We start from the raw sequence: 15,294 nt of genomic DNA on the forward strand, positions 1-15,294 counted from the left end.
ATTATTATTTTTTTTCCCAGAAATTTTCAGTTTGTTTGCGCTCCCCCAAAAATGTTGAGCACCAGCCACCACTGCACAGCCATACACTCTTTGCAGCTCAGCTGAACCTGTGATCAAGGTGACCTCCTGACTGTCACCAGACTGACTGGACACTGCCGATGATGGGTATCTCCACACTTGCCCACTGGAGGCTTTCCTATGCTGCTTCCAGATGAAGGCTGTGGTCCTGAGACTACTCCCCAACACAGGCTATATATCCTCTCTCCCAACATTCTGTCTTCTCCCTCCAGCCGGCTTGAACTTGTAGTACGTAACGATCAGTGTGAGTCTTGGCTTCTTGGACTACATGTCCCAAAATCCTCCTCTCCTCACTCACTCTGCATTCAGAATGTGACAAACTGAGTCTGTGTTGAGCACTAGGGCAAACAGTATTCATGTGGCAGATGTTGCAATGTGTCCCCTGACACCGCAGATAATTTAGCCAGCTTTTGGCTACATTTGATACTATTACTATTGGTTTAGAGTGCACTCTAACGGCTTGGCTGGGGTATGGTGCAGCTTCTGCCAAAAGGTACCTCTTAACTAAGCAAAGGGACAAAAAGGTCTCTGTGTACCAACTTTACAAGGGGACATTTTTTTTAGTCCTGGCTGTTCAGTCAGGTAAACGTTGGGCCCAGTAACCGTTGGAATGTTTTAACCACTTGCCGACAGCCGCACACAGATGCACGTCAGTAGAATGTCATGCCCAGGCAAATGGGCGTACCTGTACGTCCCTTTGAATTTGCCACCTGTTGGGCACACATGCCCACAGGTTCCCACAAACTGGATTTTCGCTAGCAGCCTGTCATTGCAGTGAGGAGAGTGCTCCCTTGTCCTCTGTGTTGACCGTAAAGTGAATAACTCAACACTTCACTATAAGGATCCCTTATATATTTGTACATGTTGATCATATCCCCCTTAATCTCCTCTTCTTCCTCAGTCTCTAGTGGTGATAGCAAGTAATGGCCTATGATGCAACGACCTGTGAGCCTCCACTACCTATGAGACCAATTAAATCTCATTAAAACCAATATGCCTTTTTTGATTCAACTACTAGCGTTACATGTGTCTTAAAGCATGCAGGTGTAATCAAATCAAATCTATATACGCTGCGCTATCAGAAATATAAATATAAACTGATAATAAATAATATACTATAACTAAATAGCTATAAAGTGATAATTGTGCAGTACATGAGAGAACGTGCAATATTGCAAATGAATATAATAAAGTGACAATGTGCAGTCACGTGATAATAATCTGTTAGTGAAAATCCAAAAGTCCATAAAAAAAATATAAAAAGCGATTAATCAAAATCTCTAAGCCGCTGTACACACGGTCGGAGATTTCCACAACCAAATCCGTCGGATTTTGCCCATCGGATCTTGTCCGAAACTGTTGCATACACACGGTCGGACAAAGTTGGCGAAAAATCTGATCTTTCAGAACGTGATGACGTAATTTCGTTATGATGGGACTACATTCAGGCTAGTAGCCAATAGCTTTGATGTAGGAATTTGATCTGTGCATGCGTGGCACTTGATCCGATCAAAATTCTCTACACATGATCGGAGTATGTCCGATCGGCCCAGTTGGTCGGGAAATATTTCCAACATGTTGGAAAATTGGGTCCGACGGATATTCCGACGGAATCAGTCTGATGCATACCACACACAGTCGGATTATCCGACGACACGGTCTGATAGGACACATTCCGACGGATTCTCCGACCATGTGTATAAGGGCTTAAATAAAATGAAAGTGCTTCAATGTGTTGTGCAATATTTAAAAATGACAGTTTATAAGTGCTCCAAAATAATCCATGCGATTCGGCAGATGCTGTGAAAATGATCCAATAAAGTGCTGTATTAACACTCAAGTGCTCCCCCCTAGGTATTGGATGCTCACCTTTAGAGCGTATATAGATTTGATTTGAGCAAGTAATGGTCGCCAGGCCCTCTCACCAGACCCAGCAATGACTGCAGCAGTGCTCCCTCTAGTTGGGGGCTTGCATACTCTGGGTTGCCTAGGCAACTCCGGTCTTCAGTGCAGGACAGTGTGTATCCTGGCAGTGGCTCATTCTCTCTGCACACCGGTCACAGCTCTGTACTCTAGTCCTTGGGTTCCAGTGGCTCATTCTCTGGCACTGACAGCCTGCAATGGATCCTTGTACAGTGGTCAGTGATTGTATGGTATAGACAGGGCCAATCACTGCCCATCTGTAATATGTGATTATCTGTGGCCATTCACAGCTAATCATAATAGTAAACACTGAATGAATCAGCTTCATTCAGGAAAAATGGTTTGACCTCCAGAAGATTTACTCCCCCCTTCATGATCAAGCCATTTTTTGCGATACGACACTGCATTACTTTAACGGAAATTAGCACAGTCATGCAACACTCTACCCAAATAAAATGTTTCCCACAAAGAGAGCTTTCTTTTGGTGGTATTTAATCACCACTGTGTTTATTACAATTTTGTAAAAAAATATTTGGTCAAAAAATAAACCAATACTTGTATATTGATTGGTGTGCACAAAAGTTATAGCATCTACAATCTATGGTATAAATACTGGAATTTATGTTAATTTAATTTCAAACTAGTAATGGCGACCATCAAGGACTTATAGCGGGACTTCGATATTGCCATGGACAGCCGGACACGAACTGACACTACTTTTGACACTCTGTGGTAGTGAACTTAGATCAAAATGGTTTCTTCTGATAAAATATTCTCACTTGTAAAAGGTTCCAAGTAAAATTCTATACATGTAAGTGTGGCTAGCAGATAGTTAAGTCCCAAATATTTGTATCTACCTCCCCCCCCCCCCCCCACTTCTTCTCTCCTGAGAAGCCAGGATACACAGAAACCCTATTAGTGGCTGATAAATTAGGCAGATAGCCTCCAAATGATACTCACGAACAAGCTTTTTAGAGGCTTACAAAATGATTTAGGAATGTCCATGTAATTGTTGAATATATCTATGCTGCAACTGCTCATGAGAGCACATTTCACCTCTTGGTGTTAGTAAAGGCAGAATGTCTTTTTGCTGCCAGAAATAAAAAGTTTGTTTTCTTTAGAGTCTGTTGTCCAGAGTTACCACTGATTTCCCAAAGCGGTTTTAATACAGTGAGCAGTGCTAAAAATATGCAGTCACTGTACTAATGACACTGGCTGGGAAGGGGGTTAAACATCTAGGGCAATCAAAGGGTTAACTGTGTGCTTAGTCAGTGTTTGTGTACTATGTTAGGTGCTTTTACTAGGGAAAGTGATGGATTTTATCCCCTGCTTTGCAGAAACACAAAATCCATCACCCCCCGTCAGAATGAAGCTCTGCCTTGTTTACACAGGCAGAGCTCTGTTCTTTGTCTCTGTACAACAATCGTCAGGTGTTGGCAGACATCCAGTGCCTGGTACCCGCAGATCTACTTCTGCCCCCTAGGCGTCAGTGCAGAATTACGTATATATACGTGATTCTGCAAAGGAAGGCCGCCCTTTCCTTAAGTCGACTTTGTGAGAGCTTTAAGCCTGAGAAGAGATTCTGCCCTAAGTGTTTTATACTTCACTGGCTGCCTGCACCATCTACAGGCTACTAATTATCCTTATGGCCTTTAATCAGGCTCTGAATGGTTTCAATCCTGTGCACTTGTAATATATACTGTATTTGTCCTTGATATTCACTGTTAAAAGCAATCATAGTATGCAAACAAAAACAAAATCATAACAAAGGGGAAAATATGTACGGTAATTAAAAAAGAAAATAAATAAATAAAATTATGACGCTGTACTACATCGGTGACAGTATGTAAAAAAAAAAAAAAAAATCCAATTTATTTTCTTAATTTTCCAAACAATTGTGACAAAAATAATTATGACTTCAAAAAACTCACCATGCTCCTTACCTTGGACTACTTTGCAAAAAAATTGTCATTTGCACTATCCTGACATTTTCGGGTACTTTAACAATTTTTTTAATAGATATATATATACCGTATATACTCGAGTATAAGCCGAGATTTTCTGCCTCTTTTTTGAGGCTGAAAGTGCCCCCCTCGGCTTATACTCGAGTCATCGCCGTCTGACTGCTCGATCAGCGTATCGAGCAGACAGACGGCGGACATACTACAATTTGAAAGCCGCGCCTCCTTCTCCGCCTCCGCCTGTGATAGGCGGAACACTGAATTTCCCAGCAGCCTGTGTTCCGCCTATCACGGACATCGTCTCATCCTCGTCCGTAGTACGAGGATGAGACGATATCGGTGATAGGCGGAACACAGGCTGCTGGGAAATTCAGTGTTCCGCCTATCACAGGCGGAGGCGGAGGCGGGGCTTTTGAATTTTAGAATGGCCGCCGAGGCGATCCTGGCAAGGCACGGGACGGAGGCAAGGCAAGGCACGGCACGGGACGGGACGGAGGCAAGGCACGACACGACACGGGACGGAGGCAAGGAGGCAAGGCACGGCACGGGACGGAGGCAAGGAGGCAAGGCACGGCACGGGACGGAGGCAAGGAGGCAAGGCACGGGACGGAGGCTCGGGACACAGGTAGGCTGGACACACACACACACACACACACACACACACACACGGACACACACACACAGGGATGGATGGATGGAGACACACACACACAGGGATGGATGGATGGATGGAGACACACACACACAGGGATGGATGGATGGAGACACACACACACACAGGGATGGATGGATGGAGACACACATACACAGGGATGGATGGATGGATGGACACACACACACACAGGGATGGATGGATGGATGGACACACACACACACAGGGATGGATGGATGGATGGACACACACACACACAGGGATGGACGGACACACAGGGACGGACACACACACAGGGATGGACAGGCATGTCTCACCCTCGGCTTATACACGAGTCAATAAGTTTGCCAGTTTTTTTGGGGGTAAATTGGGGGCCTCGGCTTATATTCGGGTCGGCCTATACTCGAGTATATACGGTATATATATATATATATATAGATATAGACAAACCATAGTTTACTATAATAAATATACACCGCTTTAGGTTATTTTCACCAAAGAAATGTATCCGTACACAATTTTGCCTAAATTATTGAAAAACAATTATATGCAAAATTTTATAACAGAAATGAAGAAAAACACGTTTGTTTTTTTTGTTTATTTAGCAAAAAATAAAAACCCAGCTGTGATTAAATACCACCAAAAGAAAGCACTATTTGTGTGAAAAACAAAAACAAATTTCATATGGGTACAGTGTTGCATGTCAATGGCTCCTTGCTGCTGCCCCAGTCCCTGTGTGATGAAGAGAGGAGAGACAAGATCCAGCCATGCGCAACGCTGGATCAATTGATGACCCAGGTAAGTATTTATGGAGTTGAGGGAGGACAGCAAGATGTAAAACATTTTCTACATTAATGTATGGAATGCATTAAGGTAAAAAAACATTATGGCTTTAGAACCACTTTAATTATTGCTGTTAGTATTATTATTTTCTGGGCATCATTGCAATTTCAGATTGATAATATTGCAATCTTGTTAATCTCTTGGCTCACACAGAGCACACATGATCAGGAGCCCACCCTGCTGGCTCTTGAGTAGAATCCTTGGTCATGAGCTGTCGGTGATCACTTTGTCAGTGTGCTGGGAGAGGTCTATGAGTATGCTCTCAGCAAACAACCTCCTGACGCCATAAACACTAGACATGTGTGATTAGTTTCGTAGGAATCAAAAATTCGTATGAATTTCCCTAAATTCCTATGTTCAGGAGGCTCTGAAAAATAGGAATTGCCATGCTTCCGAATTTTGGAAGGCCTGCCTTCCTCTGTTCCACCCTGAGGAGATGGCTGTTTCTCACACTCCGATGGAAGTGGCCAGCCATCTTCCGACAAGAGTCCACCACTTTGGACAGCCTTCCATCGCTGCCAGAAATGGCCTCCACCAACCGAAAACTGTCAGTTACTACCTGGTGGATAAGGTGGGCTGAGCAGCACACCCCCACAAAGCTGCCATCCCTTACAGCCTTGACCATGTTTCTGCCTCCATCAGTGACAACAAAGCCAATCTGGTAGTTGCTGTCTGCCTGTCCAAACCACCGCAACAACATTTTCTGCAGTTCTTGCAAGTTTGTTTTGTGCTGTGTGCTTTTCATCAAGCACCTCAGTGTGCAGGAGGAAGGAATGGTGACCCTGTTGGTCAACTGCTGACGAGGATCCAGATGTTTTAACTACATCATGATACCTTGGCCCGCCACCAATGTGCCATCAGGGACAGGAAGGTGTGCTGGGCACTACACACAATCCACAGGTCAGTGGTCAAGTGCACTGCCTGTCCACCTGCCCTTCCAATCTCCCCCTTGAGCACCCTAACACACGACCTGTATAAGGCTGGCACCACAGTTTGGCTGAAGGTCTTACGTGATGGCACACAGTATTGTGGTGCAACAGCCTTCATCAGTTGCTTGAAGGGCTCACCTTCCACCATGTTAAAAGGTGCCCCTCCAACTGTAATGAGCTGGCCAATCAGGCGTGTTATTTTACGTACCTGCGCCTGAGACATACCCTTACTCTGAAAGCCACCAATATCTTCCAGGGTGGCCTGGCTGGTATGGATTAGATGGGGGATGGTAACAGCATTATTTTCTGCCTTATACTGACTGGTGGTGCTGGCACTCATGGTGGCTGTGGTGGTGCCACTATTGGTTCCCCCTTTTGGTGTTTGGATGAGTGGCCATAATACTTTTCTCCCCTAACAGCACTGCATGGTGGTGCACATGCATGTGCTGGTTAATGCCACTATTACTGAGATGCCCTATGTCTCGGCCCCGGCTGACCTCCCTACCACAGTGATTCCATTTGGCCTTCTGACAACACCAATTCTTTTAAAATGCTGGAACGGCAGCCACCACAAATGACACTGCCTGATGGAATCCCTTCCACTGCAGTGGTCACGCTCTCTTCCTGAGGTTCGGCAGGAGCAGGAGGAAGAGACCTAAACATCCCAGGTATTTTGGCTGCTGTAATGGATTGAGGCCTAATGGTTGCATTGGTCCATTCTGATGCTGGAGGCTTAGAAAGCACTTGGGCAGTGGTCTTTTCAGGAGAGAAAAATAGTGGGGACTGAGGGGAGATACTTTCTGGGCTGTCGGTGGTGCCAACATGGGTAGAGGGCTGGAAATTAAATTTGTCTACAACAATGTCACGTTGCCAAGGGAACAGTGATCATTAGAAGCACTAAACTCTGTCTCCTTGCTGATCACTGCCAAAGCTCTCTGTAGTGCTGATGGTGATGGCACTGGCATCAATGGTGGTGGTGACATCATCATGAGCCTCGGCCTCCTGACATGTTTCCTGCTGCATGGCCAGGATCTCCAGCACAAATGTGCACTGGGAACCCCTATGGCTGCCCTTTTACATAAAAGGTACCAATGGGCAGCATGCTACCAGCAGCAGTGGCAGAGGTGGTAGCGCCACGTTTGCTATGAACTGTGCTGCTGATTCTAAGAGTTAAATCCTGGAACAGCTGGTGACATGCAAATGTCTGCTGTTTGCCAGGCTCTTTACCACCAGCAGTCTTCACTCCCATTCGCCTCAGCTTCATGGGAGGTAAGCTGAGCTCAGAGGGCGCACAGACAGAACGTCCCACCTGCTGCTCATGTACACGGCTCATAGCTCTCCCTCTCCCAGCAGCACTCTTACTGCTTTTTTGGCCTTGTTTGCTGCTCATTTTTCCTTTAAGGCTAGGTTCACACTATAGCGATGCGGGAACGCCGCGAATCCGCGGCGTTTTTCCGCATCGCATACCTCCCGCCGGCAGTTCACACTGCCCTATGCGGATGGCTGGGAGTGTCAATGATATGTTAATGACACCCCCACATCCGTCCGCAAATCGCAGTGCGATCTGCACACTCGCACAGGAATCGGATCGCATGATGTGAACACCCATGCGATCCGATTCTGCTGCAGACCAAAAAAAGGGTCCCGTGCGAGTTTGCTGCGGGAGCGATGCGAATTCAGCCATACTATCTGTATGGCTGAACTCGCATCGCTACGGAGATCGGATGTGATTTTCACTGCAGTGTGGTGCGAATCACATCCGGATCTCCCACCTGCAGCAGTGTGAACCCAGCCTAAAAGTTAGAAAAATGTAGACAAAAAAAAAATGATTTTGATCGCAGCAAACTAACACCAAAATCACCAAATGTACAAAAAAAAAAATATATACCAACAGAAAATAACAAAATATTAACTAAATGAAACAAGAAATGAAAAAAAAAAATCTCTCAAAACCAACCAAAAAACGAATAAAGCCAGAAACTAAACACTAACAGATGATACACTCGCAAACTACAACAGATATAAACTAAAGTGAACAATGAAAAACTAAGGATTGCAAAGATGTTCGCTCAGATGCACAGACAAATAATCGTGTGATCTGCTCCACTAAACTAACTAACCCACAAAGGAAAGTCACATGATTGGGCCTGCCCTGTAGGCCTCAGCAGCAGAAGAAAACCTCTGATTGGTCGACCAACAGTCACATGTTTCCGTAGTAACGACATTTGGACTGAAAATCTAAAGAAAATTTGTATTTCGGATCTGAAATTCTTCAACAGAATTTCGTATTTCGAATAAAAACTACCATCAGCATTGACTGTCGTATTGAGGTATAAATCTATATTTTTTCCCCTTAAATTCATCATAACGAATGTTTGTAATTGTTACCACAAGTTGTGGGCTCCTTGAGGGTAGGGACCTATGTGAGTTTGCAATGTACAGGGATAGCGACAATTGTAGACAATCACTCAGGTTGAACTGGATGGACTGGTGTCTTTATTCAATCTTACTAACTATGTAAGTTAGTGAACCTAATGACAATTCGTATTTCGTACGAATCGAAATTGAATTTCGGACACGAATTACGAATTAATTTTAATACGAACTGTAACGGAACAAAACTAATTTATTGACGGCACCCATGTCTAATGAACACGTGTGGTGGCTGAGGATTAAAGCTTTACCACTGCATCTACTTATTTCACACATAAACATCCTTGTAATTTATATCTAATATTATAAGTTAAATGGAAGTTAAATTAGTCCATAGTATCGAGTGTATTCTTATGAATTATTATTTTACGCGTGAAGTGCTTAAGTTTGCAGCAGTACCCACATTGATGTATATATGTATATATTTTTAATAGGTTCTAGAGAAAACACACTAGGAAAAGATCTAATGGTGTATATTTTGCATTCCCTTGTATAGTAAAACATTCATTGATTAATCAGAATATGTTTCAGTTGTGTTATTAGGTTATTCAGTTGTGAAGTGGACAAGGTTAATATGCTCATACAATATAGGTGAAAGAAGAAAAAGAAGAAAAAAAACTCAGCTGGTTTCATGTTATGCCTAAAGTGAAGTGGCAGGAATAGGTAGCCTAGAGGTGGCGACGCCCCAGCCTGAAAACTGCCGCCCAAGGCAAATGCCTTGTTTGTCTCGTGGCAGATACGCCCCCGGGTCCTGGGATGATGAATAGCTCTGCCAAACCATCATCCTGGTATACTTCCTTAACTTTTCACAAGCTGAAGGTTGAAAGGGACTCCTGTTGGAAAAGTTTCTGGGAATGCCTTGAGGAAGAGCCATGATGCCAACCCAAGGCCTTAAAGTTCCAGTGAACACCACAAGAGAGAGATAGGAGGTGCCAGCCTCAAGACCTAAATAACCTAGCCCAAATAGATGACTTCTTTAGTTCTTTGCCAGTCTGTCTGTGGATGTCAAGTTCTGTCCTTACCAAGAGGCAAGCTTTTAAAAAGGTATTAGATCTCTTCTGATGGTATGGGTATGAAAAGGTACAGAATATTTGGTGGTGTTTTGGAAGTTTAGGAAATTAACTCGAGGAATGAAATAATGTGGAATTTTGCATAATCTGTTAATTTATGGACATTTGCAAGCCATACGAGATAGTGTCTTTTTTGTTCTTTTCTATTTTGTTGAAGGCTATTTTAGTAAGCTAAAGACTGTCATGCTCCCCTTATTTTTTTCATGGACATTTGCTATACAGTTAAGATAATGGTTTAAATGACCTTCATTTATACATTATGGTCTTGTCATATGTTCATTTTAATGTGTCTATTGATATAGGTGCTTATAAAGATGGGCCAATGCATTTATCGGAAAGCAATCTGGAAAATTTAGCCTCAAAGTTAATATAAAAATAATAAAGGTTCTATATCTCTTTTCCATATCTCAGGTATAATTCAATGTATTCTAATCATCCCCTGTGGGCGGGCATGTGTTTCTCTGGGTAGGGGCGGTGGCACTTTGCCTAGTTGGCCCTCCCTCTCCCATCGGTTTTGTGACGCTCCCTGCGCTGCATCCTTTGGGGCCAGTCGCATGCGCGGTTTTGTTTCCGTGCATGCGCCCTGTGGAGAGACAGACCCAGAGGCGTCAGGTGCCCGACACAGGTCAGGGGACGCCTGACTTCCGGCTAGGGGGCTCAAAAGGTGATTGTTTGCTCGCCTGTGTAGGCACGGCTATACACCCGGGATTACTTTCTGTACTTTGGCAGCTAGGCAAGCGCTTTTACACTGCACCCTCTGCCGATGCCGATCTGGTCTCTCTGTCGTTCTGACTGATATTCTGTTCAGCATGAGACCAGCAGCTGTGAGCTCGCTTGTATTTCCCAATTATATATCATATCTTTTACTTGTAATTCCAGGCTCCGTTTGCCATTTCAGCAAGCACCAGCTGAGAGTGCTATTGATTTGTTTGCACAATTGAGCTTCTCCCTGTTAAAGCTGCATACTCTTTAGTAACTAATTCCCGGGTGTACCATTTTTAAATCTCATTGTCAGTAGGTGGGTTCATTTGAGCACACCTTTTTTACATTGGGTGATCCTTCTGGGTTTATTTATTTCATCACATTGCACCAAACTTCTCCTCCCTTTCCTTTCCTTTCCCTCCTTCCACCCCCTCTTCCCTTTTCCCCCTCTCCCTTTTCCCCCTCTCCCTTTTCCCCCTCTCCCTTTCCCCCCTCCCCTGCTTCCCCTTTTCCCCCTCTCCCCTCCTTTCCCCTTCCCTCTTCCTTCCCCTATATCCCTCCCCCTCCTCCCCTTTTCCCCCCTTCCCTTCCTCCCCATGCTCCCCCTCCCCTCCCTCCCCCTTCACTTCTTTCCTGTCTTATCCTCCTTTTTCCTTTTCTTCCTTTTTATCCTAATATTGGTGCCTTAAATGGAACCCCCATGATATGTCTATTTTATTTATAGAACTTCTCTAACCTGCACACATATACCCCTGTGCCTGCCCCCGGTGGGAACACCCCCATATGGGTGTCTCAGTTTTGCCATCTGTAACTCTTCTTGATTCTTGTTGGTGAGTCGCATAGATATAATTAAATACTCAAATATTTCTGTTATGATCATCAATGTGTAATGGTACAATTGTTATTTTTTGTTACTATAATTTTGTATTGTATTTTTCTTAGACTTTTTGGGTTGATGCCTCCTGAGGAAGCGGCAAATGCTGCAAAACTAGTCGAGGTTACATCTACACCAACATCAATCACACTCCCACTTATTTGTGGGGAGCACTACCCAGGAATTTTAATATATTTGTATTGTAAAGAATTGTTCTGATATTTATGCTGTGATTTATTAATTTGTTGTATATTTTATAATAATTGATCTATTCTTTTTTTATTTATGATTTTTGGGACATTGGGTACCACAATAGTTCTACGATCTTTGGGTGATTAAGGGTCAAAATATGGTTTTTATATCTACCCACCCTTCTTTAATTAATTGTTTGGAAAGCAATCAAGGATGATGCATATTTGAGACAAGATTTATAATTGTCAGTTTATGACAAGAGTGATTGTGAAAGGTTAACTAATTGTTTAATATAATTTTGAACAATGCTTCAGGCTGGTAGAACACTCCTTTATCATCAGTTTGTGAGATAGCTGTGGTTATAGGTGAGGAAGTTGAGTAAGTTTCACTATTTCTACACAAGTAAAGGAGAAACTTGTCTAGTCTTGTCTACTGGAAAATTGATGCTGCAAATATATATTAGGCAAACTTTTCCATATCTCAGGTATAATTCAATGTATTCTAATAAGTTAATTTTATGATTGGATAATGATAATGAATATGGGGTACTGCCTTTATGATAATGGAAATATGTCATCTAACATGTACTCTTATTGGTGGAAAGAAATATTACCAACCACATTTCTTTGTATACCTAACATGTGATGCACTGAAATAAAAAAATTTCTGTATTTCACAAACCAGTGTGTGTGTCTGAAATTGCAGTACTTCCAGGGCCCTGAGTCAAGGTAAGGTGAGATGGAGGCTTGATGGTAAGTTTTAACCCCTTCAACAAAATATATGAGTTAAGCTGTCAGCAAGAGGTTAAGCATCTGGCTGCTTTTTCACATGTAGTTGCTGCACACATTGAACAAGTTGGTGTTAATTTAATATTCTTAACATTTATCTTCACCCTTGTATTTTATACTGATGCTTATGTACTTTTTTTTGTTTTTCTGATTTGTTGGTCTTCATTTAATTATTTTTCAACTGGACCTCCAGTATCTTATTATATTTTTTTTCATGTATAACCCACTTTTAGAATGACTATAAAGATACACTTATTTTTAAGAAAGGGCGTCTGCATGATAGCAGCAATATACAGATAATCACTGGAGGGAGAAATTACAAAACTCTATACATAACACAGCAATGAAAATATGGTACAGCCAAAAAAAATGTGAATTACAAAAAATATTATATAATAAACATAAAAAATAACTCCACGTGTGTGCATAAAATCATGCTGAATTTTACCTTAAAGCAAAAATTAAGTTTAACATACCTGTCTCAATGCAGTTAGGATTTGCATCCAAGTAATTTGGTAGGACTAATCCAAAAAACATGGAAAAACCCAAGACAAATAAGTTTCTTGACGAATTCATATCTACAAATTGCAGATTGGATAAGCCAATAGCAGTAATCATTCCTGAACATAAAAACATAAAAATAATATTTAGAACATAAAAAAGTGAAACATGTATGATGTCACAAACCCAATTACAGAGAAATGTGTATTATAATAAATCCACAAGAAAATATAAACAAAAACATATTTAAATGATAGAAACGGGATATGTGGTAGGAATTGTTTTTTGATGCCATTTACTGAGCTGGTGACACTCCCTTTCTTTTACAAATATTGGTTATATTCAGTAAGAGAAGGATCAGCAGATACAATGCTGAATGTTCAAGAGTTATGCTCTGTACACACAGTTTTTCCGACGGATTTTGGCCGAAACTTGTGTTGCATACACACGGTCGGACAAAGTTGTCAGAAAAAACTATCGTTCAGAACGAGGTGACGTAAATCACGTACAACGGGACTATAAAGAGGCCAGTAGCCAATAGCTTTCATCTCGTAATTTATTCTGAGCATGCATGGCACTTTGTCCTTCGGAATTCTCTACAAACATTTGGAAAAAGTCCGATCGGATTTTGTTGTCGGAAAATTTTAGATCCAGCTCTCAAACTTTTTCATCGGAAATTCCGACGGAAAAAGTCCGCTAGAGCCCACACACAATCGGATTTTCCGTAAACATAATCCAATCAGACTTTTTCCGTCTGAATTTCCGACCGTGTGTACAGGAAATTAGACTGGAGATGCACTATTAGAATTTTGTTTGACATTTTTTGTTGTAAAAACATAAATTTGTTTTGTAATCATTAGTGGGGTCAAATCAACATCCCTTTTAGACTACAGTGGCAAGAAAATTCAATCTAATAATATATTTCTATTTGTTAGCTTTTAATAACACATTTCTTTTTGTTAGTTTTTAATAACATCTCACACCACCCCTTTCTTATCTATGTATAAAATAACATGTAATAATCAATTTTGTCACTGAATAGAAATTTTAAACACAGTCATTGCGTCCTGTGAATCTGCTGCTACAGCTGTAGTATTAATTTTGTTTTAGAGTCCCAATCAGAAATAATTCCACAACAGTTTTGGTGGTATTTGATCACCTCTGCGGTATTTATTTTTTGCCCTATAAACAAAAAAAGGAACAATTTTGAAAAAAAAAAAAACAATATTTTTTACTTTTTGCTATAATAAATATCCCCCCAAAAATATAAAAAAAAATGAAAAAATGATTTCTTCCTCAGTTTAGGCGGATATATATTCTACATATTTTTGGTAGAAAAAAAATCACAATAAGTGTATATTGATTGGTTTGTGCAAAAGTTAAAGCGTCTACAAAATAAGGGATAGATTTATACCATTTTTATTATTTATTTTTTTCTAGTAATGACGGCGATCTGCAAATTTTTGCAGGACTGCGAAAATGCGGCAGACAGATAGGACACTTTTGACACTTTTTTGGAACCATTGAAATTTATACAGTGATCAGAGCTAAAATTGCACTGATTACTGTATAAATGTCACTGGCAGGGAAGGGGTTAACACTAGGGGCGATCAAGGGGTTAACTGTGTCACCGAAGGAGTGTTTCTAACTGTCGGGAGGTGGGACTATCTGGGGGAGGAGACTGTTTGCTGTTCCTAAACAATAGTAACAAGAGATCTCTTTCCTACCCTGACAGAACGAAGAGCTGTCTATTTACATTGACAGATCTCCTTTTTGTCTCTGTTAGGAGCGATCGCGGGTAGCCGATTTACAGTAACGGCAATTCACTCAGGGGAGCCATCCTGCCACAGTATAACTGCGGCGGCTGGTCCACGGCTGGTCCTTACGTAGTTAAATGAACTTTTCATTTTTATTTTTACACTTTAAGCATCATTAAAATGATCTTTTTTTAAAACTATTTTTGCATTGATACATGTCCCCCAGGGAAGTATCGGGAATCCCATACCATTTGTATGCTCGTTCATTCATCTCCAAACTTTTTGAACCGGGGGTGGGACGGGGGGAGGGGGGGTGTTGCCAACCTATCAGATTGAAATTTGCTGCTCCACACCTCAGCATGAAGTCATGGATCAATGCAAAAAAAAGTTTTAAAAACGTTAGTTTTTTCGGGAGCAGTGATAATGCTTAACTAGTTGCTGACCGCCGGCCGTCAAATGACGGCCAGGCGGCGCAGCTATTGTGGCGGGAGGCCGTCATATGACGGCCTCCCGTTTAAACAGGGATGCGCGCGATCGTGCGCGCGCATCCCTGTTTCTTCGGTGGCGGCGTGTCACGGAGACACCGCTCGC

At 42.0% G+C, this 15,294-nt stretch overlaps 1 protein-coding gene across 2 annotated transcripts in view; it reads right to left on the reverse strand.

The window, feature by feature from the left end:
• Positions 1-15,294, reverse strand: part of SLC23A1 (solute carrier family 23 member 1) — a 1,056,923-nt gene that overhangs the window by 129,427 nt on the left and 912,202 nt on the right. For both annotated transcript variants that reach the window (XM_077473737.1, XM_077473738.1), the window contains exon 13: positions 12,922-13,065. In XM_077473737.1, the coding sequence (XP_077329863.1) occupies positions 12,922-13,065 (144 nt within the window). The remainder of the gene's footprint in view (positions 1-12,921; positions 13,066-15,294) is intronic.

This window comes from Lithobates pipiens, unplaced genomic scaffold (assembly GCF_037356315.1).
Source record: "Lithobates pipiens isolate NorthernLeopardFrog02 unplaced genomic scaffold, aLitPip1_a1.2 Scaffold_8, whole genome shotgun sequence".
Taxonomy (NCBI): domain Eukaryota; kingdom Metazoa; phylum Chordata; class Amphibia; order Anura; family Ranidae; genus Lithobates; species Lithobates pipiens.